Source organism: Daucus carota, chromosome 4 (genome assembly GCF_001625215.2).
Source record: "Daucus carota subsp. sativus chromosome 4, DH1 v3.0, whole genome shotgun sequence".
Classification (NCBI taxonomy): Eukaryota; Viridiplantae; Streptophyta; class Magnoliopsida; order Apiales; family Apiaceae; genus Daucus; species Daucus carota.
Genome location: NC_030384.2, coordinates 6,049,947 through 6,071,677, shown reverse-complemented (window position 1 = coordinate 6,071,677; position 21,731 = coordinate 6,049,947). Strand labels below are relative to the sequence as shown.

Here is a 21,731-nt window from a genome sequence, read left to right as displayed (position 1 = left end):
TTTTTTTTATATAAGATTGATATATATTGTCACGCAGTATAATTGTGATACTCGTTTTCAGAATAAGTATCTTTTTAAAATTTCATTTCTCATTATTATAGAGTTTTTTTTTATATAAAAAATCACATATTCATCTATACATATACCATCATCCATCAATACCACCGCTTATCATCTTTACCATCTTATGATCAATTATCTTTAATCGAGAAATTATAAATATCAAATATGAATAAATTGGGAATTGAATTTCGAAAGAAATATTAAGATAGTATTTATGTTCATTATTTTTAAAAAGATATTTTACACAAATATAAAAAAAATAATATTTTTATATTCTCTCTAGGTTAATCTAATCTAATTATATACTTATATATAATAAGCGTAAGGGAGATAATTTGGTCGCATGGTCACATGGTCCAAAAGCTTATCATCCGTTGGATCGTATATTGAACAAATAAGTACCGTTAGATTAGAACAAAATTAACTCCTAATTCTATAAGGCAACTGATATCTAATTACATGTTTATAATTCCTTTTTTAAATCCAAAACAAATTCTGTCTTTCACATGTTTATGATTTTTTTAATCCAAAATAAATATTTCCTACCAGCTTTAATTGTAGAATCATATAAATGGCACCGTCACAAAATTATTTTTATCTAATATATTTTAAAATTAATAAGCCGGATATTTGAATCCAAAATAAATATTTCCTACCAGTTTTAATTGCAGAATCATATAAATAGCATTGTCACAAAATTATTTTTATCTAATATATTTTAAAATTAGTAAGCCAAATTTAAATCATACTCCCTCCGTCCCACCAGGTTCTTTACGTTACTTTTTGGCACGCATTCTAAGGCTCCTATAAAGTATACTTACATTATATATATATTTTTCAAAAAAATCTTGAAAAAAAATTTGATGTCTAAATTTTTATTCAGAAAAAAAATAATTTTAAAAAATATTATTGACCTATCCTTTATAAGAGCCTCAAAATGCGTGCAAACAGTGAACGTAAACTACCTGGCGGGACGGAGGGAGTATTATATTAATTCTAATATAAAATACATTTATAAATATAATCTAATGGAAGTTGACGTCACATATTCTACTCAATATATATTAAAATTTGATAGAATAAATTTAATACTTTGGCATAATACATAAGAGAAAAGGAATGGTTTGATTACAATAGTTTATTTGAAGTCATTAATGACTGTGATTGGTGTATTTTATATTACATCGCCACTGTCGGATGATCCAACATGCGTAACCAGTTTTTTTTTTTTTTTTTTACAGAAACAAGTCTAAAAAGTAGAACCTATATACTTTTACAATAGTTCTGACTTACAAACAAATCATAATTTCAAATTTTATTTAATTAAAAATTTTAATTTAGTATTTATAAATTAAATTCTTTCACACCACTTACAATATATTTAAAAAATTTATAAATAATTAAAAAGCTCCATATATTTAAAAAATTTATAAATAATTAAAAAGCTCCCGTGCCTTGCACGGCTATAAGCTAGTTAATAGAAAAGCTGCAGCGGTAAAAAACAGTAAAAATAGGTCTGAGACCAGTTATTTGAATCCCAAACAGACCTTTAACTCAGCCCTTTCTCTCATAAAATCCGGGGTTTCTGTCAACTAGGTAACTTCTTTCCCCCTTTTATTTCAATTCCGCAGATTAGGTTTCAATTTTATGAATAAGATCCTGTATGTATACTGTATGTGAATGCTCTAATTTGATAAAATTGCACATAATTGCATATGGTACTTGATCACACTGATTCATTTGCTGGCTCAATTATAATAGAGGTTGCAAATATCTAAGACCATTTTTAGTTATACATGTTTTTTCGTATGTAGCCGAATTGGATGGGTAGCGGAAAAAAGACGATTTGGAGCCATTTTGTTGACATTTAGGATGAGAAGTGTGTACTTTGTTATTTGAGAACTTTTAACTCCCAAGTCCGAGTTAATTAAGAAAAATTTATTTATAGATTAAGGATCTTGAAAACGGTTGATTTGAAAATAATCGGTCTTTACATTTTCAGTAACTGTTTAGTGTTCACTCTTGTTAGTGTGTCTGTGTGCACGTGCATGCTTTATCTTGAGAAATTGAAGCTCTCTATTGAGCCTTATTATATCATGGTTCTGTTAGCTTGATTTACGGGGGTGTATTCGATTGGGATTTTAATGGATTGTTTTTAGTCTATGGATTTTAATGGATTGTATGGGATTTTGATTTTGTGCGGATTCTTGATAAAATGTCGCAGAGTTGATGGGATTTAGGTACAATGCTTCAAAATCCCATTGATTTTGATGGGATTTCAAAAAACTTAAAATACACTGAAGAATGTCACAAAATCCATCATTTTATGAAATGAAAAAAAATCCATCAGCATTTGAATACCATCAGATTTTAATGGATTTTAAACAATCCCAATTGAATACCATCGGATTTTAAAGCATAATTTAAAATCTCAATTGAATACCACCAGATTTTGTAGCATAATTTAAAATCCCAATTGAATACCTCAAGATTTTAATGGATTTCAAACAATCCCAATCGAATACCCTCGGATTTCATGAATGCAGAAAAATGCTTTAAAATCCCAATCCAATACACCCCTCTTAAGCTAATTGTCTTTTGCTGGTCGTGATTTTTATCATGGTAGAGGGGAAATGAAGAAGGAAAAAGGGGTTGCATTTGGCAGTAGTGCTAGTAGCAGGGATTATGATGAATCTGAATACAAAGAAGAAGAGAAAATGAATATCCCAGCTGTCCGGTTCTCTACCCGAAACGCTTCCTCCAAATACGATTTCGTCAAGGTCCTTTTTCTTTTGTCTTTATATTTTTGTTTTTCATATTCTTTTATGTGCTCTCTGCCAGGTAACATGTCTTTATCATTGGTCTTGTAATAGTGATCTTTCAATGATTCAGGTGAAGGTGTGGCTAGGCGATAATGCCGATCATTACTACGTCCTCTCCAGATTTTTACTCAGCAGAATGCTGACTGTTACAAAGGTCCTTACTCCTTAATATCCTCTATCTTACATGGTTGCTTTGTCAATGTGCATACTTCATTATTTTTCAATGTTTAGTTTTGTTTTCTGCTGACATAATAACACATTTTGGCACCATAGTTTAGCTACATGCTGATAAACTAGCACGTCTTAGCAACATACTTATGCAGCTAGTTTGGTTGGCGGTTACAACTCCTTTTGGTGTAAATCCAGTACTTAGGCCTGTATACAGTTAAATTTTTACACACGTAGTAACATACATTGAAAATATGTGCACAAGTATAGGTTGTTTACCGTTGTAAAATTTAGTCTCATGGCTTTAATGTAATGGGTTTAGTTCTCTGGGCAACCTATTACTGTTGGGGCGAGCCAACCTTGTTAATAACAGGGTCCCTTGTCGGATGATCTATAAGTATTTAAGTGAATATTGAATAATGCGAAGATAGTTATGGATCATACATTAGATTGTTTAAAGTATTAATGTTATTATTGAGAATGAAGGATTGTCTGGAACTGCAAAGGCGCTCCTAAGGCTAGAGTGGTCAAAAGTTTGATTATCACTTCCCCTTACTCTATACTTCAAAATATCTCAACTATAAGACAAAAATCATGATGCGAAAAATAATTTTAGGTACTTAAACATTTCTCTGTTACTCTTTTTTATGACTTTGTTTAACATATGTATAATAACTTTAAAGGTTACAATGATTTATATATTTACGACAGTTTGTTTTTGAGATTATATATCTTATGGAAGATGGGGTTACTTACCAGCAAACCTCTATAATTGTGAACGTTTTCAATGTTCTAGCTTGGTTTTTTGTTAATTGAAATCACTTTGGTACTTTGGTTTTCCAGTTATGACTTTTGGTAATGTGCTGTATATAACAAAAAGATTTGCATTCAGTATATTTTTTTAATTCTATGCAATTTCCAAGCTTCAACAATTTTTCTGTGCAGATTCCCAATCACGTAGCCCTTAAAATTGCTCTTGAACTCAAAAAGCTACTCATAGACAACAGCCTTTTGGACGTGTATGTTATTTACTCGGCAATCTCTAATTTTTTGTTTCCCTCATTTGTTACATTTATTACTTAATGATTCCATGAATGTTATTTCATACGAAAAATATTTTGCAGCTCGCAGTCCGACCTTGAAGCTAATCTGTTTAAGGTATATCACTACGTGTTTCATTTTATCTCTTATTTTTTCCTTGCTCTTTTTTTTGTTTGTTCGATTATGGTTAAACTTTACTTTTACTTCCGCTCAGTGGATGCATGTTTCCTTGATTTGAAGCTTTAGCTTTTGTACTGAAATCTGTGATTCATTTTAGAAAATTGTAGTACCCTTTATAGTTTTCTTTTGATTTTATCGTACTTACCACAAGATGATGAAAAATGACAACAATGCTATAATCTTTATCATTATCTGTATATACGAATACAGATACAAACAGTCACCCGTTCCTTTTGTAGAAGAGCATGCCTGAAATTTTAGTCATTGTAGCAATAGCTTTTGCCAATCTTTGTATCTTGAAGCCTGTTAATTTGTCTCTCTTTACAGCTAATGGAGCGACGGGGTTATGGAGAGGAGTATATAAATCGTTACAAGATGATGACAAGGTGATTAAGTTTTCACTGGGTCCTCTGAGTTCATCTTTTGTGTAAATCTAGTTTACTCCACTATTTTACAAGTTCTGTCAAGTTAGAGCACCAATCAAATATAGTTTCAATCCTTAATCACAATCAACAACTTAGCTCACTTTAGCCTGCCACAGTCTAACCCAAAAGTCACTGGTGAAAACTCAACATGTTTCAAGGTGGAAAGACCTCTTACCATTTGCAACTGTTGCTTTGAGAATTTCTTGTATGCTCTAAATGCCTCAACTTCAACTGGATACTTATGACTTTCTAGGTAGTAATGTTTTTTCATACATATGATTTGGCAAGTAATTCTTTCGGGTGCTGAGCTCTAATTTTTGGATCTGTTCGTGTAATGCATGTATGGTGCGTATTCTTATTTACAGCTTTCTACTTCACTTTCACGCGCTTCCAACAAGATAAATAAAAATTTATATATAATGCTCTTGTTGTAATTTGTATATATCGGTGTTGTAACTGAACAGGAGTACTTCTAAGCAACAAGTCATGAGGGGGTGCAACCAATTCTGTCATGTGTCGTTTCAAATAAGAATTAGTTTTTCACTGACTATATTTTAGATAAAATAAGAATGTGGGTGACAAAAAGGGAAAAGGTCATTAGATGCCAACTTTAATCCTCACGTACATTTTTCTGTCCTTTAGATTTCACCATCAAAGGGTGCCACTGGTTATCCTTGTGTGTGGAACTGCCTGTGTGGGAAAATCTACAATTGCAACCCAGCTCGCGCAAAGGCTAAACTTGCCCAATGTCTTGCAGGTTAAATTGTGTTACACTAATTGCTTTATCTGTTTCTTTAGGTTTATTGTGTTTCTAATTTTATTTTTTTTTCCTGAAAACATGCATTTGTCTCTAATATTGACTTTTATCGATGTGTATGATGTTACAGACAGGCATGGTGTATGAGCTGCTACGGACATCAACAGAGTATGTAACTAATTCAATCATTTTTTTTAATGTCATTTGAAGTCTGATAGTGCAAAGCTGTTATTATCCAACTACAAGTATGGAAATCACTGTAGTACTATACATTCTGTAGTTCTGTATAGATTGGTTGATGATTATACATCAGTATTATTTTTTATTGACCAGGTTTTCTTAGGTAAAAAGTGAAATTTGATGAATCTTAATTTAGAGACAAGTTTTTGATGTAATACATGGTGGATTTGGGCAAAATTTATGAATCATGATTAGAGATTACTAGTATTGAGTCTCACTTATTGCTGAAATATTAATAATTTCTTTGTACATAATAATTTGAACATGGGGCATGTGAATGCTCAATAAATCTAGTTCTAGGATACGAATAAAACTCGTAAGATAATAAATTTCTGTTTGACCATAGTAAATTGGAGGTGCTGATGCGAGTTCTTTCAGTGTGAATTTTACCCTTGGTAATATTTCAAGTTTTCCAAATTATTTCTTCAATTTGTTTGTATGGATAGGATAGTTTCTACTTGCTTATCTAGTTATTAAACATAAGCTAATTTTGTTCTGCTCTTCCGATATTATCACAGTGCACCATTGTCTTCTTCCCCTGTATGGGCTCGACACTTCAGTACTCCAGAAGAACTAATTACTGAATTTTGTAGGGAATGTAGAATAGTTCGAAAAGGTATTCCACATGTCAGAAAGTTGATTTGTAACTCTTTTAATATATCTATGGAGCTTATAATAATTGTTTTTCAAATTGACTTGCCTTTTAGGTTTGGCGGGTGATTTGAAGAAAGCAATGAAAGATGGAAAACCAATTATCATTGAGGTGCAGAGAACGCCCTTTTCACGTATATAAAGTTTCTCTTCCCTCTTGGATTCCCTTTTTATCCTCTTTTTAAAACATATTTTTCCTTGCGGTATTTCTACCCAGTTATAGGTATCTTAATTTTTTTTAATCTTAGACTAAAAGCTACAATCGGATAACAGAACCAGGAATAGTCTACACTTCTTATAGCCTCACACCCATCCCGGATAGTGGCAGAATAAATTATTCTCATATATGGAAGGACTTCATCTGCTTTCCAACTTTTTACTTTTTGTATTTGTATCAGATGGCTGAACATGGATATGTTTGAGTCAAAATACAAGAGCATTTATGTAATTCTTTAAAATGTGCCTCTCATTGTATCCTCCAGGCTGGATCTCCAACAATTTTCAAGTCCTTTGTTTAATTTTCTTCTCTGTCATAGTACTTTCCCTAAAACATATTGTGTATTTTGTTGAGCCTAAAAGTTTGTTTGACTTGTTAATCCTGTCTTCATACTTAAGGTCGAATTTAATATTGTTCCTAATCGGCTTAGATATGCTACGATATTATGATGAAAGGGACCTCGCGATTGAAATTATTAACATAATATGAACATTTAAACCGGGTTAGAAGGGCTGTGTGATCCCAATCAGTAATAAGATTGAAGGTTCAGTTGTGGTGTGACAGAATATTATGTTCTGTAACTGTCGAACTTCCCCAGGAAGGACCACACTGTTGCATTGCGTCGCCTTGCTAGGAAACAATCACATAATAACATACTTTTAGAATTTGTGTTTTAAGAAGCAAGCGCCATGTCTAGTGATCTTATGTGCACACAGTAAGCTAAAGTAAATGCAGTTTTATTTTTTTTGAATTTTAGTAAAGTGAGCTCATCAACTGTTATTCTGAACCTCCCAGTGTCCTGTAATAGCTCATCCGCACTGTATGTTGTTGATGGCAGGGCATGCATTTAGATCCAAGTATATACCTAATGGACGACGAGAATAAAACACCAACAAACATATCAGCAAAATTGGATCAACAAAGATTTGTGGAGGCAGTTGAGAAAAATGCAGCGGAAGCTACTAATGATTCTATTGCTTCTGCTAGTTACAATGAGCACTTTCCTGCAGATGAACTGGATAAGGTTATTGATGGTTTGCAGTCGGTTGATATTGCTGAAAGTGCTTGTGATGACAAAGGTTGAATGCAACATGTATTTTCCTTTCCTTTTTTTTTTTTTGTTAGCATAATATCCAGCATACAAGATAACAATTAAATCTGATGATTTTGTTTTTGACCATATAGGTGAATCAACGCAAGATTTAGGGGTAGATAGGAACCCACTTGTGATGAAAGAAAAGTCAAGTGGTGCTGCTGCTGCACCAATAATTGTTCCTATAGTTTTAAAGATGGCTGAATTTGATCATAAGGTTGTTATAGTTCCATGAATCATGTTAATGTAGAATTAAATATATCTTCTTAGAAACTGCAGTGTTTCTAAACTATGTTCTATTTACAGGCATTACTAGAGGAGTGGATCTCTACACGTTCATTCAGTGACAATTATCCACTACAGGTATTAAGAATTAGTAAGCATTCTGTGGAGAACATCTACATGAGCAATAGATAGTGTCTTGAAATTTTAAGAAGTGCGTCCTTTATGCATCATATCACAATTGGTCCTAGGCGACCAAGAGAGCGCCTAAGGCGCCACTATGATAAGGGCACCAAAAAATTATGTGTAATATATTATAAGTTGTGAATATATATATAGGGGTGGGTTCTAGAGAGATCCCTCCTATACGAGAGAATGAGAGTACATTAATCTTAACAATTGATATATTTTTAAATTGATGGTCAAGATTTTTTCTTTTTTGACAGAATTGATGGTCAAGATTCATCATATGTAAATGTGTATTTATACAACTTTTTGTTCGTTCAATCAAGCGTGCATGAAAAGATTCTTTCCTTGTATAAAGATTTTGTATATAATGATTTGTCTTTAAAGTTTCTAAATATATTTGATATTCATTCAGTGTGCTAATTATTTATATTTATTGTATAATATATACCATATTATACATATAGAATAAGGAGGTTTGTATTGGAGTAACACTCCACACACACACATATATATACATATACACATACATATGTACATATATATAAAATTGCATTTGAAGATAATAAAATGCATTTTTTTTGGTTTTAGTGTTTTATACAAGAGAAATGCTAGATACCCCAAATTTGTTTCCCAAAACTTTCCCCAAATGTTGAGTTGTCAATAATATGTGCATACATATGCGTCCCAAATTAAAATTTGTCACGTGTTATGCCACATCATGTGGTAAACATTTGGGCAATTTATTTGGGGTACCTAGCGGCTAGCACTGCTCTTTATATAATTGGCATGAATGTGTGAATTGAATATGAATAAAAAAAGGGGCACCATTTTAAAATCTCGACTAGGGCACTCAAATCTCTAGGACCGGCCCGGAACATAGATGAATATATGTCAACTTAGTCCGAAAACTGAGAGGGGATAATGTGATAGGCTGATAGTGTTTATCTATCCTTCTTTTTATTGCAAAATAGAAGGCAACAAATTTTCTCATGTATGGTCGTACAACTACTAGCATGCAGAAAGAGTCTAAGAAAACTGATAAACTAGGGGGATATAGGCTATATATAATAAGCCCTTTATCTAGTGTATCATGTATGTAATGTAGTTGAGGCTGTTCTTTCTCCATAGTAATGGCTCAATGTATTAGTAACGACTAACGATTTGAATATCTTTTCCTTTTTCAGGACAAAGATAAGCTAATAAGCAACCTAAAAACCATTCAAGACTATCTTTGCTCATTTACGTCACAGGTATGCCTATTTTACCTGCTTCGAGTTGTATGAATTCGTCGAGTAATTACAAGCTTCATGTCGAGAAGTATATCCTGATTGTAGTATGTGCATGATGTTGTGTCCTTCAAACCCCCGTTCTATTTAGAGGTTCTTTTTTCAAGAACTAAACCAGTTATTTACTTCTTTCATTTCCAACTTTCTTGAACAGGGGCTAACAGTTGCTAACATATCAGCCACGACTTTCCTCAGACTCTGGATTGGCTGCATAGTTACCTTCTTCAGGTATATTTTATTTTATCTTGGTTCAAAAGATAGTAATGGTGTCTTCTTAAAATGGGAGTATTCAATTATATAAGTGCTGGATTTTTTGTTAGTTTGCAAACCTTATGAAAGCACCTTTTCTGGAGGAAGATATGCACAAATTTTCAGTTCATCATGGCCCTTTACCATAGAACTTTCTAACCTAATTAGGATACATTTTTTCCCTTTTCAGTCATATATGGACTTGAGATAATTTTATTTTGTCATAGTTGTGTCATATTCATGCCAGGCTTTAGAGGTTGCTTAGGAGTTAGGCCCTCTAGTATGAACTGTTCTATAATGTGCAATTGCCATATATTTCACTTAAACAGTTGATCTTATATAGAAATTAGATATTAATATTGGGAAAAGTGAATCTTATTGTCAGGATACATTGCAGAAATATTGACAAAAGTGTGAGAATTTTATTTATGGATAAGTGATGTGTCATGACATGCTTTAGATTTTAGGTTTTTAAAATAAATGAGAAATGGCAAACAAGTGTTTCAAAAAAAATAAAGGAGCTTAAATGTTTCTAATCGAGCACAGTATAAGAACTGAGCCAAGTCAAGTGTACTCGTGAGCTCATTAATCAAATATTTATATACAACTTATCTACTATAAATTAGAAATAGTTTCATTAATCACCAAGTTCTTATAATAATTGAATTAAAACTTGAGCTGTCACAAGCTACTGGACTCAAATCACAGCCTTAATATCAAGAAAGACATGTAATCTGATTTCATTATACTATTAAAAAAATGAAAGGCTGAATCACACTATTACATGTGAAGCGGATAATTCAATATGAGCTTATTTATGATTAATTTGGAAGCTGACATCCAATTGATATGCCAAAACTGAAGAATGAATCATTGATGCTCAGAAAAAGGAGTATGACTGTCTGAGCTTTGTGACAAAAAGTCTATGCTAACGTTCATGGTGGATCACCTTTTCAATTTTTTCAAGGAGGTGACAGACCCAATAATATGTAAGAAGCTTTTGAAATGAGTGCAAATTTTCCTCGACAGATGCGAGAAAGTGATAGGTCTATTGAACCCTGCAATAATATGATAGTAATGGCCTGGGAGCCAAAAAAATTAAATTTAAATAAATAGTCTGTTAAATAGGTTAGGTTGAAACAAACACATAGCACTACCCATATAAGCGGGTATGTCGTATGTGGTAAGTACAAAAAGGGATATAGTTGCTTAAGGGGAAGGAAAAGAAGTTGTGAATAACATCTATAAATAGCTGGAGTGTATTTATGCAGAAAAAACATTAAACAATACAAAAATAATATCCTTTGAAGTTCTGAAAGAAAATACGACTCATGCTCTTTTATATGCATACTATACATTGATTCTAGTTCTCCACTTTCCTTCATGCTATATTAGTTTCTTTTGTCATAAATTTCTATGCAGTGTATTGAGCAAGGTACAACATCTGTTTCCACACCTCAAAGGCAGAATACAGGCTGAGGCATCATGTTATATCTACAGGTAAGTTATAAGACCGTATATGAAGGAAGTCTACAATTTTAGGAGAGAGCAATAGAAAAGAATTTTTGGCCTGCAGATTTATGTTTAGTGGTTGCACAGTTGCATGTGTCTTAATCTTACATATTACTCCTATTAAAGCTCTCGTTGAGAATACCTTCAATTGTCGTGTTGTCGAGTTTTCACTAATTTTGTATGTTCTTAGCTAATACAGATGTAGTTTCTCAAAATTGATTGTTCTTAGCGATGCTATATATGTTTCCATCGTTTTCTGAAAATGCAATGTTTCTTCTATATAAGCCTGGCTATATGACGTCCGTGCATGTTGGTGCTGTGGTGGATCTGTGCTGCTGGATGTTTATTATATTGAATGCCGTTTGCTGCCCAAGAAGCTCAGCATTACTGTCTGACCTTGTACTGCTGTAATAACCGCCAAGTTCTTCTGTCTACTGAGGTGTGATTTCCAAAATGATTTGCAGCAAGTGGGTTTCTTTTTTTGAGAGGCTAAGTTATGCTGCTACAAAATCAATACAGCATAACTTAAATCTGGAAAGGCCTGTGATTAGAACTTGATGGATTAATATGTGAAATATCAAGTGTACTTGTGAAATATTTAATACAGGTAACAGAATATAATGCCTGCAATTACTTGGCTAATATAAATAAATAATGCCTGCAGATTTACCCAATTTTAGTTGAATTGGAGTTGCCAGTATATTTGTTCGTAAGGTACTACCATATGTGAAGGTCCATTGATCTATGTATTTCAGTCGTTGGGAATATAAACTCCTGTAGCTGAATTACACGACTTGCGAAAATATGTTTTTTTCAACTTGTGAGTCGATACACTGGCACTCCTTAATTTTTTGCATAGATTCTTTTTCTTTACAAAATGCCTTTTGCCTTGGCCGAGGATAAAAAAACAGAAAAGAACATTTGCGATCTCTGCATTGTATGCTAATGTGGGGGCAACCTATAGGGACGCATACCTTAGATTTCCGACCTCTACACAGTGTAGAGGTCGGAAATCTAAGGTATGCGTCCCCAGGCCTGTAAATGGATCGGATATCCGATCCGATCCGTGGTTAAATAAATGGATATGGATCCTTATTAAATAAATCCGATCTGCTAATAATTCGATCCGATAATAATCCGGGCCGATAAAGAATGGATATGGATATAGTCACGTCCGATCTGTTAATGATCCGATCTGATTCATGCTTAACTATATAATATATTTTATATTATATTATATTATTATTATTAATATATTACATAGAAAATAAAATTTTCTAAAAATATAAGACAAAATCCTAAATCATATTTTCTTATAACTGACCGCTCCTAATTTTTAACATGGCTCTCACTCTTGTCATCCGATTAATCTAATAATCACTCTTTTTGTGTAGAGTGAGCATAAACACATGAGCTAACTCTTCCACTTAAAATCTCATCAATCACCTGATTCTGTATTTAAGACATATTTATCGACTTTAATCCTTATTAATAGAGGAGAGCACATCATAATTTGCTTCCTCCAAAAGTATTAAGCAACTTATTTATTATTTTTCTATTTACTTGATAAATTCTGTGTTGAAGTTTTTATCGGAACAACCAACAAAGTTTGTATCAAATACAGCTTTATTAGTTTTTTTTACATATTACGTTAAAATTCATGAATTAATATAGTTAGAAAATATCACTTTTTTTTCTGTATGAAAGTTAAAACATTATTCACGGTGAAAAAATATATTTCACAAATTTTAGCGGATCGGGGCTCCGATCCGATTATCCATGATCCGAATGGACCGGATATGGATTGACTTGTAAAATATCCGACCACTGATCCGATCCGATCTGAATCCCGATAAATTGATAAATTTAAATGGATTAGGATATGGATTTAGTTAGATCCGATCCGTTTACAGGCCTATCTACACATAATACCTTTAAAGTGATATTTTCACCACAAAATATCATTTTTAGGGGATCAGATTTTGAACTTCAGTTTGTTAGGATCACAATTCATCATTTTTTTAACCTGTAATTTCAGATATTCTAAAAATATATAAATTTTCCTTTTTATATATAATGTTCAATACTATCATGTATAAGTTATAACTGCACCGGGTATAAGAGCAAGTCCAATAGGTTACCTATCCTATTACTTATAAATAATATAAAATAATGAGTGCTAGTATGTCTTAGTGATTTAGGTAATCTATTTTTAGTGTCTACTCCAATAGTAATCTCTATATTTGTTCTCCTAAGATTATTTTGATAATAAATTTGAGAGAGAGAATGAGAAAAGGAGAGAATAGACAAAGAAAGGAGAGAGATGATTATTTTATTCATAAATATTAAATAGGTAATGACTAGGGGTTACTTATAAATAGGTAATGACTAGGAGAATTAAGGATGTGCTAGTGATTTAGGATAACACTAGGATAGTGTTGGAGTGCATTTTTTTTGACACATTACCTAAATGTGAGTTTTGGACATCATATAGGTAACCTATTGGACTTGCTCTAAGTTACTAAGTGTGGTTCTTGCAGCTCCCTTTCTTTTCTCTGAACATAAAACATGTAATGGTCTATTTTTGTACCACAAAATATGATATATTTTCAATCATGTTGCTTCTAATTTCAGATATTCTAAAAAATATATGAATGTTCCTTTTTATATATAATGTTAAATACTATTAACACCCCTGACCCCACCCCCACCCCCAACCAAAAAAAAAACTACCATTAAAATCGGTACAAGTGAAAACCCAAAAAAGCCACCCACTATCATTGGTATCAGAAAAACCATTTTGGTCTTACTTCCTCTTCTTTCTCTGTTAAATCTGGATACTGATACCAATCTCCTCCGGCCTTCCCCACAGGCATCGGAGGCCTGATGAAAATCTCAACTGGCTTTGGAACATGAATTCTCAAATGTAGCTCTTTTGCAACTTCAGTTTCTTCCAAATTTAGTTCGGATGATACACCCACTCCTTTACCTACAGGCTCAACGCAAATCCATCCAAGACCTGATATAGCCACATCACAAGCTGGCCTGCTTAGGCAGAATTAGAAAATTAGCTCAATAATCACAGTTCATATAATGCAAAAATCAATTAACATGCGATTAACAAAATTCTTAATACATACGACAGATATAAGCAATAGAGCCATGATTACAGTCCCAATAATAGGAAAACTAAGTACGGAAATCTCTATTGCTTGATATTCCATGGACTAGACTTTGTAGAATTCACGACATTCCTTGAATTACAAACCAGAAGCTTGGATTGGGCTGCTAAAAGTCTCAGTGATATGTACCTGTTTGCATCTTCAAAGTTTATTTGTAACTCGCGATGTGTTTCAAGTCCAGACCATTGATCAACTATTTGCTTTCCCGTTGGAGGAGTCAATAGAATTCCAATTTCTTTCTGCAATAGAAAAATGTTCCATTTTTTTGGTTATGTACGGAGAAAAGAAAAACCAAAATTAACTTCCTAATCCTTCCAACCTGTTTTAAGAAAATATGGTGCATATATAGCCAGCAAACAAATGGACTCAATGAACAATAGCGCAGTGTATTCAATTCAATAAAGAGCCATTTCTTATAAATCACCACATCAAATTTTCTTTCCCTTCGAAGTCTGAATAGGCGATTCAGTTCAAGAAACAAATCTTGAAAGTACCATCACCCTTTCAGATATATTTAAAATAAAACCATCATCTTGATTCACTGAAAGGGCAAATAGTTTTTTCTGTGAGAGAATTATTTTTGTATTAAAAATAAATATGCATATACTGGCAGTTAAACAAATGCAGGGATAACTCAGTGTTCAAACTTCTTAAATTATCCACTACTTCCATCTGATGTCTGACCAACAGAAGTAAAACTTTATATACTCTGAAATTCCGAGTAAAAGTAATGCCTTTGCATCATTCTACACGGGCACCAGACTCTACTATATCCATGTCCTTCTCAGCCAGAATCGAGTAAATAAATAACTAAAAAAAACTGGACAAGCCAATCCTGCATAATAATGTGCAAGAGCACTCTTAACCTGTTGGAATTATGATTCAAAATTGTAACTGAAAATATTAATTAGTTGATTATGTTTTAATGTCTCTTTAATTAGATAAGATTTGCAACTCCATAAACATATTATGTGGCACTAATCGTGCTTATGTGATTTGTATGAGCTCTATATAAAGAGCCTTTTGATTAATAAAATTACAAGCTTCCATGTCTCTCCTATAAGCTTTCACCTAATATGATATATATCTCCCTCTTGTATCTTAAAAAAACCAACATAACCAAAAAATAAGGTGCCCTTTAAGTTTATTAGATAGGATATACGTCTCTTCTTTTTGAGGTGCTCTTGCAGTCTTTCCTGTTAGCAGTAAAGAACATACTAAGTCTTACCTTATAAATTCATCTGCTTTACAAGTAGGTACAATGCAAGTTTTAACTGCTTTGGCCCATAAAATGTTAAACATGTCTCAGGAAGGACCTGAAATCAGCATAAAACCATCCATTATTCATCATCGCACAACAAAGATGAGAAAGAGTGTGATAGACTACCTTCAAAACATCAATTCTAACAAGACCTCCCCAAAAAATGGAATACCCGTTCATGCCATTTGATATAATTACTTCAGGTGCCATGTCATTTGCAGGAACCTGAGCACTCTTGTCACAGACAACATACACTATTAACATCATACCTCCCAGATAAAGGAGTATAAGAGTAATAACTGAGACGAATCACGCATGTTTTAAAAGCGCAGAATAAAAGTTTTCTTTCTCCACAAAACACTTACTGTAAGAGATTGCCCTCTGAGACGACTTCGAGGAGCAAGTAATGGTAGATCTTCTGAATGAACCACTGCAGCTTGCCTATGATGGAGATGAACTCCAGGGGTGTCGTATAATTTCTGAACCACAGAAAATATTATCACGTAATAATATGTAATTAGAAGAATGATATATTTTCATATGAAGGAAAACAGGTAAACGGATGATATAATGATGAGGAGTTTTGGAATGAAGTTGCATGTTAGTAATATGTATAATTTATAAAGTGTTTAAAACCTTTAATAAACAAACTTTATCCACCAACCAACCAGCATGATCAATGGATTTGGACTTCAAATGTGCCAATTAAGTTAGGAAAAACACGTCGAACATGAAGTGTTTAGCCAAGGGCCAAGATATACAATACCAGGAACATCTAGTGTGGGACAATGGTTAACAATATCTTTAATTTGTGATAGAGATTAAATTAAAGATCACTAAGGTTATTATTGAAGTGACTGTCGCCAGAAGGCTAACTTTTTACAGTCTCGTTGAGTCTTAAAAAAAGGCTTCCAGCATAATGGGAAAAATGTCTGTCAGAATCCATATATAGACAACCAACTGAAGAAAAAGTCAATCTATTCTAGTGGTCCCAAAAGTGTAAATAACACATTGTTTTCTATTACAATGATATAGCTTGAACTAGGAATGAAAAACATCACATACCCCTCCTATGAAAGCATTAATTTCAATTGGACCCACAGTAGTTCCAGGGACAGCAGACTGAATTGGTTTGTATCTCCGTGCCATTGCAGCAACTGGATCTTTATACGATAGCATTTCTGTTTTACAGTGCGTTTATGTTTTTAGAGTAGGAATCAACAACATATGAAACAACAAATAAACAAGTCGGAAGGTTCTTAAGAAAATCATGCATATGACAAATTAATGCTAATGTCAATTATGTCAATAGTAAAAATCATGTTTCCTGTGCGTCTTAATATTCCTCAAGCATTTACTAATCTGTAGACCCATTGCCTAATTACTTATGTTATAATGAGTAGGTGAGTATCTTAAGTTCCACAGCCTCCTAGGTAGTAAGTTTAGCTACAACACTTATATATGAATGAAACGCAAGTCAAAGATAAATTTGGTGAAACAGAGGGTTTGGTCAGCTGATTGCATTTAAAATTCAAGCTGTATTGAAAACTTACTTAATAGAGCATTGATGAATGCTGACTTTCCAACATTAGCTGAACCCTGGCATGTAAACAACAAACCTTTATCTATAGCAGTCATAATGAGAGATTTTACAAAAACTAAGATGAAACGATGCAACCAAAACAACAAATGTAGAGAACACGTGCGCAGATAGAGAGAACTAGATAATTGACGAACCAATTTTGGGTTGACACATGCACTTTCATCATATACTTTACAATATAGATAACTGGAAAACTGAACAATGCATATGAATACAGAAAGAAACACAACAATAAAAAGAAAGCTTGAGAAAATTATATAAGGCCAAATATATCCAATAAGCAAAAAACAGTTGATTCCTAGGTATAGATTCTCTAAAGGAGGGTTCGAGCCTTATTGTAAGCATGGTTGTATGAGTACCAGGTAGAGGAGGGTCCCTATCAAAACCCTACTTTCCTACCAAAAATATACATTTTTAAAATTAATGCCCTAGTAAAAGAAAAGTTGTGCATGGGATAGAGCTAATATGTGATTAAATTTCTGGCAAATACATTCATCAATACCTGATTACCTGAATAGTGTGATGGAGAATATCCATAAGAAACAATGCAACGATGCCTGGCATATCCGTGTAAAACATTAACATATAAAGTCTCAGAGGACTTGCATCTATGTCTTGCCTAATTCTCGAATCAAACCAGTTCCAGCAACATGCAGACTAGGTGGCCATTGGTAATATATGAACTAGTACATGTCAAATGGTTAAGAAAGTAGAACCATACAGCTGTTTGTGTTCGAGTGAACCCTTGGGTATTATCTTAATTTAGTTAATTTGTTTCAATAGGAATATATAATCTTAGTTGAGGGGCAATTTAGCATGATGGAGTCCAGCTGGCAGAGATAGGCCCTCAATGCTTATAACATATACACAAAGGTAACAGGTCAATGGTAAAACGTAAATGTCAACCTAAATGAGAAAAGAGGGAAGAGGACCATATATGCAAAAGTAACAGTGAGAGAGAAGTCAGTTTTTTAGTCAAATTTTCCCCTCTATTAGGTAGGAGTCCTAGAGCACACAAGTGTCTAGCTTATCCTTTGTATTCCTTCATCCGATTTTTCTTATATTATATTCCAGTATTGAGTATTTGAGAGCTCATTCCAAATCTATCATTAAGCATCACTAGTGTTGTTCTATCAGCTGAACTTATTAGATCTATACCATATGAACCCATATAATTTCATTGTTATAGACAAATAGGCCCTGAATACAACTGCAGAGATAAGTTGAGCAACAAAAACATTGGGAACAAGAAACGGAAAACCCTTCCTTTATCCACATTATTATCCACCAGGTGCAGTGGTGGTTGTTCTATAGTAATAATGTGAAGAATAATGTGCAAATATGGTGCACGAATTATACAATAAGCTGATCAGTTTGAAGAAGAGAGCCAATAGAGGAGCTTACTAACCAGTATATAAACATCCCGCCCCTGCAAAAAAGGTACAGGGTACAATATATAAGTTGCAGAAATGAAGAAATGGTCAGATGAAAGTTTCCATGACTATATCTATATTTACCTTTTTCTCTTTCTGAATTCTGATACAACTCCACAATTCCAACCAAAGACTTTGAACTTGTTAAATGGACACTAATGACACTGCAAGGACAGCATTTATCTTATAATATAATCCATAACTCTTCTAAGCATTTAAAAGGTAGTCCCTGGTTCTCCAAAAAAAAAAACACAGGTATAAATGAACTTAAAATGACTTGCTAAGAATTTTTGATTGCTAAGGTTCATTAGTTGCATAAGGTAAAGCATGTCAATAGGACATAATCTTAAAACTAATGATAGTCTCATATATGGAGTCTTCTGTACCAAGCTATTCATATGCTTCACAGCTAGGACCATAAAAAGTTTATATTTTATTGATTATCTCAAAAGACAACTGAAAGGATGGCTAGAGATAGGATGATGGATAATACTAGCTACAGATCACTCCCTCAACAGTATCAACTATAAAAACTCCGAAATAGATCACCTCTCCTGAGTACCGATTGCATACAAAGCCAAGGGTCAAATAATTCTCATAGCAACTTTCCTGAGATTATATAGGCCGCTTCTACGCACAGTGGCGGCTAATATGCCTGTCGCATCAGCTTGTTGGCTGCTTGCTTTCACACCAAAATGGAACTAGTGCTCTATTGCCTTAATTTTAGCAATAATCAAACCCTAAGATGAACAAAAACTGTACTATACCTAACATGACTACTCTTTTAAAAATATTTCACAATTCACATACCTGGTATTACTAAACAGTATACCAATATGCATTTAATAAATGAACGGATAAGACTGACATAAGTGACATAGAGCGTACTGCTTACTTAAGTTTTTTCTTCATGGTAGCTTCCACAACCCAGTCACCAACACAATTAAAATCTGTTCCTTTGGGAAGGAGGTCAACCTTAAAGAAAGCGGGTAAAAAAATGAGCATCAGAAAAATAAATTAGAATGCATAGGCCACACCACCACAGCCAATATGCTTTGTTAACTAGTTCCAGATATCATTATCATGTACCTCTTGCATCACACACATGTTGTACAACAATAACAAACCGTATGAAATACCATGAACGCGCTAGATCTCCTAACCTAAACTTAGTGCCAGGAATCTCCCGCACCATTTGCATGTGTTCGATATAAAATTATTAAAAATGATCCTGAAGATCTATGCGGCTTGAGGCTTGAATAGTTAATTAAGATATAGAAGATATCCATATGGATTTCTGATCAAGTAAAATTATCACCTTTGTCACAACTAATATTATGGGATTAGCACCAGCAAGGTCACGCACACGAGCCAAGAAGCTTCCATTGAAGTCTACTATATCAACCTGCAGATTACTAATCATAAGAGAAAGTTCCCAAGTCTTTGAATCAGTTGAGGACATTAAATTAAAAAAACTTTAATGAGGACTACTAAGATTCAACATGCCGGGATAGTTGAATCTTTTTAGTGAAAAAGATTTTAATAAAGGATCTGCCATTCCCTAAACAGGGTATAGCCACTAACCTTCAATAGAGTAATATTATCATCTAATTTAAAGGCTCCTCCTTCCCTCAGTAGGGTACAATTACTATCCTATATTACAAATATGTTCAATCTGCTAAATTTTAGTAATACTTCTGTCTTTTAAAGATTCAGTCGGTTCGATATGTTTAATCTTAGTGGTTACTGTTGAAGGTTTTACCTAAAAACACAAAAACATCAATATTGCAATCATAGAGCAATGAGTGCTTGATATTAAACTTTCTAACAGCAGTGTTTGTACAAGAATAAGAATTGACATATTATCGATGCATGAGAAGGTAGGTGGATAGAACCCACATCCGCAGCGAGTCTGGAGGACACAAAAAAATGGTCATATTCATCAAATATTCATCAATTTACAAGATTCAAAATCTAATCGATATGATTTCCGATTGATAAGCAACTACTACCAGAGAGTGCAAATACACCTATTCTAAATAATAGAATCAAATATTTAGAAAATACCAAATTATATTCTGCTCCGCCACATTAATTATGACACATCTCTTACCAATTTGACAATCAAAGCTTTCTCATATCTCAAATGAGACAGCTTTTCACGGAGCTCCTCGGCTGTAACAAACTGCTTGCCACCAGCATAACCTCCATTGCCACCCACAGCAGTAATCATATGACCATGAGATAACAATTGGCACCTACCACAAAGAACCGTTCTAAGCTGATGGTGTTTCTTCTTCTGAAAAATCACCACAATAAGCCATATACCGCAAAACTTCAGAAATCAAACCAACACCATAGATACACACATACAGGTTATATATACCACATACAACAATAACACACTGTCAAGCATTATCATCAACTCTAAACGATATTTGTATCGGCATACCATAGTAGAAGGAAGGACCAGCACTTAAATTCCACTAAATTAACTTAAAACCGAATCATAATAAAAAATTCTAATTAGCAAGCAAGTACTTATTCCACATATTTGCTTTAAGGTTTGTAGCTCACATATTTAGTATCACACTCGACACAATTCTATTCATTTCTTCAATTCTCACATTATCATTTAAACTATCGCAACAGATAATAACAAAAATATTATGATTATGTCCAGTCAAATTCGATACCAGTTGATACATATCCGCATCGACATAACCAGGAGCATCGTTTTCAACCGTCTGCAAAGGAGCACCGCAGCCATAGCAACTATAGTCCACACCAGAGCCCTTACTCATTTTATCTCTCTTCTTTTTCTTAATCTTCTTAGTCTCCAACATCACTTTCGCGGAAGCTTCTAGAGCTTGCTGTCGTTCAAGGAAGATGTCTCCTCGGGTCGGGAGCCGCGGCTCCGGACCCGCCGGGCTCAATTGTGGCGTTGATTGAGAATGAGGCTTGTTTTGGTGTGAATTAGTGGAGTGGCAGGTGATGTAAAGAGGCTTGGGATTGTAGATGAAGAGATGTGTTGAGAAATTGGGGGGACTGAGGGGACGAAGAAGAAATGGATAGGAGGATAGAGAAAGAGGGTTTAGGCGCCATTGCTAGAGAGAACAGACGGGAATTGCTGTTAA

General features: G+C 33.6%; 1 protein-coding gene and 1 pseudogene across 2 annotated transcripts; one reads left to right on the top strand and one right to left on the bottom strand.

Moving 5' to 3' along the window:
* Positions 1-1,539: 1,539 nt before the first annotated feature.
* Positions 1,540-11,789, top strand: LOC108215698 (uncharacterized). Of its 2 annotated transcripts, none has more exons than XM_017388244.2 (17): positions 1,540-1,659; positions 2,690-2,843; positions 2,956-3,039; positions 3,999-4,072; positions 4,178-4,211; positions 4,602-4,660; positions 5,342-5,456; positions 5,587-5,624; positions 6,215-6,312; positions 6,404-6,459; positions 7,403-7,643; positions 7,750-7,874; positions 7,964-8,020; positions 9,253-9,318; positions 9,509-9,582; positions 11,026-11,103; positions 11,401-11,789. In XM_017388244.2, the coding sequence occupies exons 2-17, from the start codon at positions 2,697-2,699 to the stop codon at positions 11,411-11,413; spliced, it is 1,359 nt and encodes a 452-aa protein (XP_017243733.2). In that variant the 5' UTR covers positions 1,540-1,659; positions 2,690-2,696; the 3' UTR covers positions 11,414-11,789. The 2 variants fall into 2 exon arrangements, with proteins under 2 accessions (XP_017243733.2, XP_017243732.2); XM_017388243.2 differs by lacking the exon at positions 1,540-1,659 and adding an exon at positions 1,696-1,724.
* Positions 11,790-13,812: 2,023 nt separating this feature from the next.
* LOC135146737 (putative nitric oxide synthase) overlaps positions 13,813-21,731 on the bottom strand; it is a 10,422-nt pseudogene continuing 2,503 nt past the window's right edge.

What these genes read in the sequence shown, in the direction of transcription:
- LOC108215698 (XM_017388243.2), top strand. An exon ending in AAGTGCTTGTGATGACAAAG is followed by an intron (nt 7,644 to 7,749) that starts GTTGAATGCAAC and finishes TTGACCATATAG; the next exon opens with GTGAATCAACGCAAGATTTA. An exon ending in TGCATAGTTACCTTCTTCAG is followed by an intron (nt 9,583 to 11,025) that starts GTATATTTTATT and finishes ATTTCTATGCAG; the next exon opens with TGTATTGAGCAAGGTACAAC.